The 4,108-nt window shown below is 42.1% G+C and overlaps 1 protein-coding gene across 3 annotated transcripts in view; it reads left to right on the top strand.

Moving 5' to 3' along the window:
• Positions 1–3,300: 3,300 nt before the first annotated feature.
• Positions 3,301–4,108, top strand: part of BCO2 (beta-carotene oxygenase 2) — a 31,746-nt gene continuing 30,938 nt past the window's right edge. Inside the window, exon 1 of one of the 3 annotated variants that reach the window (XM_010723764.3) lies at positions 3,301–3,504. In XM_010723764.3, coding sequence (XP_010722066.1) covers positions 3,396–3,504 — 109 coding nt within the window. In that variant the 5' untranslated portion in view covers positions 3,301–3,395. The remainder of the gene's footprint in view (positions 3,505–4,108) is intronic. The other 2 variants (XM_019622870.2, XM_019622871.2) reach the window with 2 other exon arrangements.

Below are 4,108 nucleotides of genomic sequence, written 5' to 3'. Positions count from 1 at the left end.
TAATATATATACAAATCTAGTTTATTTAAGGGTGATTATGGAGTTTTTCAACAATTTTTCTTTCTTGCCATTTGACTGTTAAAGAAAAAGATGAAACATAAAATATGCAACATATTATTTGTACTACGTGTGAAGGCAATTTAGTAAAGAAAATTGCGAGCTAGTCGTGCTGTTATAACATAGTATACCTATCCCTTCCTTCCCCAGTATGGCGCACTTGAAATATTTTCAGATTTAGTCCTCCTTTCACCCTTTTACCTATTAAAGGCCACAAATGAATGTGCTACCTGTCACAATGTTACTCTGAAACTTGACATCTGTGAAGAGATTTTCCAAGGCACCTGAAGATGCAGTTGCGTACTCAGTAGGATTTCCAAAGTGCCTACGCATGTAAGCGCCTTAGATGCTTAGGAATTTTTAAAGATCCCATAAGATGCCTATCTGCATCTTTGGTGTCTAAAGACTTTAAAAAATCCCACCACAAATATATATAATCTTTTACCAACCTCTGGTAATTTTTTAACCAATCATTCTGATAATTCTATTCAAATGGAAGAACGTAGAAGAAAGGGGAGAAAGTTTTGGAAGCTAAATTTTCTAGTATATTGCACTGTGTGTGTATAGAATCATTTAAGAAGTTGAATAAAAGTAGAATTTAAAACTGACATCTAGAAAGTGTGTGAAAATCTTTTTGCAGTTACTTGCATAAGGATCGAAGTAAAAATATGACTTTAATTACTGTATCAGTCTATTTTATCAAAGCCAAAAAGGAGCCCTGCATCACACACCCTTTTTAGCTCAGTTGGATTCAGATTATCATTAGTTTGCGTGGCTCATAAACACAAGTTGCAAAGCTCTTGCTCTCCTCTCAAATTTCAGTATGATGTGGAAAACTTGCATTGGTTTGCATAGTGTAAATTTCTTACCTCAGAGGATCAAGAGAACACAGATTCGTAGTGATACTGTTGCAGTAGTCTGCTCCATTTAAAAACTCAAAATCCAATAAGAAATGATAGAACTGCTCTCTTAGAAGGACGAAGCTGCAGATGAAGTCGTACTGGCACCTATCCCATCACTATCCGCTTTCCAGTTTTACTGAAGGAGGTTGAACTGAAAATTAATTGGCTTTAAAGCTGCCAAATCTGATCAGCAAAGCTCAGCTGATAACTACATTTTCTTTAAGCTTCTCCCCATGTTGTTTAAGCTGCATTGCCTTAGCAAATTAGCAAGAAGGTCTAAGATGACGGATCAGTAACAGAATATAAATGGATTTTTCTAGAAATCGAGGAGGCATCTGAGGCAAAGTTCTGGCCCTCCTGAAGCTACAGGGATTTTCATCTGTGACTCTTGCATTTCTGAGCTTGCTGTGGGTGCCTTCAGAATCCAGAAATTGTAAGTGACAAAAAACTAATATTCAGCTGTTCTCATTGCTCTGCTCTTATCTAGCAGCTGTATCTAACAACTATAGCAAATAATGCAGAGATAGCTGAGGTGTTCAGGGAAGAAGCATCTTCACCCAGAAAGGTTACTCATGGATTTTCTCTTTAAATGAAATTGCCGCTGTGCATAGATGTAGGAACATGGATAAAAACAGAAGAAATGAGGTGGTATGGGTCATAGCTGTATTTGAGGCTCATGAAATTCAGCCTAGTGCATGTCAAAATTCAACTTCTATAATCTAAGAACCTCTAGGATTTTCTTTGACTAATCTTTGAAAACTTGGTAATCAAGGCAGCACCTACAAACAAGGATAAAGAATCACAGGTTGATCAGTCTGTATCTCATCCTGTGGTGATTCTCAACTAAACTTCCTAACAACCACTTCAAAAGCATCTGGGAAACAAAGAATTAGCAAAAAAAAATTAGTCAGAGTTGCTAACTTAATACATATGTGAAAACAGGGATGGAAGGGGGTGTTGTAGCTTGGTGTAAAGTAACCGACACTTGTGTATTCTGTTATATATAAATAGGAGCCATCAGGAAATAGGGGCTACAGGGGAGATTAGAAGTTAATCAGAGGAATCATTCTCATATTTCCTGAAAGGTCAACTTGGGTGGCATTCTTTAGGGATCTGCCTCAAGCCTGGTTTGTTCTGTATTATCCTGAATGATTTAGGAGAATGACATTGGAGAATACAGTTATTTTTTTTTCAAGCAAGCTACACAGGGTCACAATTCCTATCAGTAATGTATGTTGAAAATTCACTGTAATCTCACTAAGATAAAGAATGGACCTAAAATAGAGATAAAATTCAAAACAAATGTGAGAAGCATTACACTTATCTAGGGGAATCAAGTGCTCCTTACAAACCAGAGGAATGGCTGGAGCTGTTACAATGGCGTTGGGTAAGGGAGAAAAAGAGAGGAGGTGCTGTAACTGAATAATAGTGAGTAAGGCATAAAAGCATTGCTGCTGTGCTTCGCTCTATACTAGCCATGTCTTTAGCTGCGAAATTGAAAGCAGGCTAGGCAGAGTCTGGAGTAGGAAAAGGGAATAATAACGGACCAAAAAACCATGATCCGTTGGGTTGAAGTTCAATTTAGAGAAAGCAGAAAACAAGGGATGGTGTAATCACTGATCACAATGATCAGCATCAGTGATAAAAAGGACCAAAAAGGTAATTAGTGATTAAAAGGACAGTAATCAGTGATAAAAAGGACAGTAATCAAGTATTCACTGTGTCTCACAGAAAGGGTGGGAAGAAATCCACTTATTTTGCAATGGAAGATTTACGATGAGTAATAATCTGTCCCATCTTAAGAGTACAGTGGGATGGGTTACGCTGAGTGCTGTACGTACTGTCCTGCCAGCCATCGAGAGCTGGGGAAGCTCCTAAGAGCTATTGGGAAAAAATGAAGCTAACAAGGCCACAGCAGTGCATTCACACAACGGCAGCACTTTTTCCTGAGGGAAAGGGATAGGTTCAGTTCACCTTACCACGAAGCAGCAGGACGCAGCACACCGCTGGTCTGGCCCTACCTGTTTCGGTGTTCTCGTCTCTCGTGGCAAACAATGCTCCTGAAGTCCTGAGATCTCTGAGGTGCAAAATTGCTATTTTTGAAACAAAACAAAATACTCTGTGTCAAGTGGAAAAAGCCAAGGAAAACTGACAAAAGTTTTTACCTGGCTACCTGCACACAGATGCGCTCCCTTTCCTCCCCGGCTCCAGCACGTTTCCCCGCGGGGATGGATGCTCTCACTGGTCGGTGCCTGCGGGATGCGGCTCGGCCGTACGCGGCACAGCGGAGTTGTAGCGCGTCCTCCCGCCCTGCCTGGCATCCTGCCGCGGCTTTTATTCTGAAGCGATGATGTCTGGCAGCTCGGTGCAACCCTCTGCATCTCGCTGCGCGCTGCCGCCGCGGCCCCGCTCTCCTTCCGCACCACCTTCGATCCGATGCCTTCTTCCGAGCAGAGTATGTTTTCCAAAATCGTTTTGTCAGCCGTCAGCATCCTGAGTTCTAATTTGCGGCATTTGCTCTCCTCTTTGATGCAATTCGTCCCAGGTAAAACGCATAAACAAACAAATCCTTCCATCATCCTGGAAAGAGGTTTTCTCCGAGCTGCTGCCGGCAGCCGCTGCTGGCACACGGCGGCGGAGCGGTTCTGTTTGTAGCGATCACAAAGGAGGAACGAAGCAGTTCGAAATGTTTGCTGAAGCCAGAAGTTGTCTATTATTTATTAAAAAGATGAGTGTGAGAGGCAAGCACAGTGTACAGCCTCTCTCGGATTATGGGCATATGCCCAAGGTTTAGCGTTGAGAGGCTGCTGCGAGGTGTGTGCGCGGCTCGGGAGAGCGTTTTCTCGGGCATTTTTACGGAGGCTTTGGTGTTGTTGGAAATATCCAAATAATTTTGTCAGGACGGTATCTCTGATAAAAGCAGATTTTATTCGCGATTGCAGTGGCGGGCGTCCCGCAAGCAGGAGCGCACCTATGGACACAACATGACAGCCTTTATACCCTGTTTTCTCCCCCTTGCCTCTCCCCTCTCCCCTGTTTCCCCACTGGCTGGGTACTCCAGGTTCACAATCTTATCAGAGGATTTACATTTGTTATTTACTTGTTAATTTGTTTTGTTATCTGGTGTCAGTCAGTCGCCATCCTGTCGT

This window comes from Meleagris gallopavo, chromosome 26, assembly GCF_000146605.3.
Source record: "Meleagris gallopavo isolate NT-WF06-2002-E0010 breed Aviagen turkey brand Nicholas breeding stock chromosome 26, Turkey_5.1, whole genome shotgun sequence".
NCBI classification, from domain to species: Eukaryota; Metazoa; Chordata; class Aves; order Galliformes; family Phasianidae; genus Meleagris; species Meleagris gallopavo.
The sequence above is the reverse complement of the archived record's forward strand: the minus strand, read 5'-3'. Positions and strand labels throughout refer to the sequence as shown.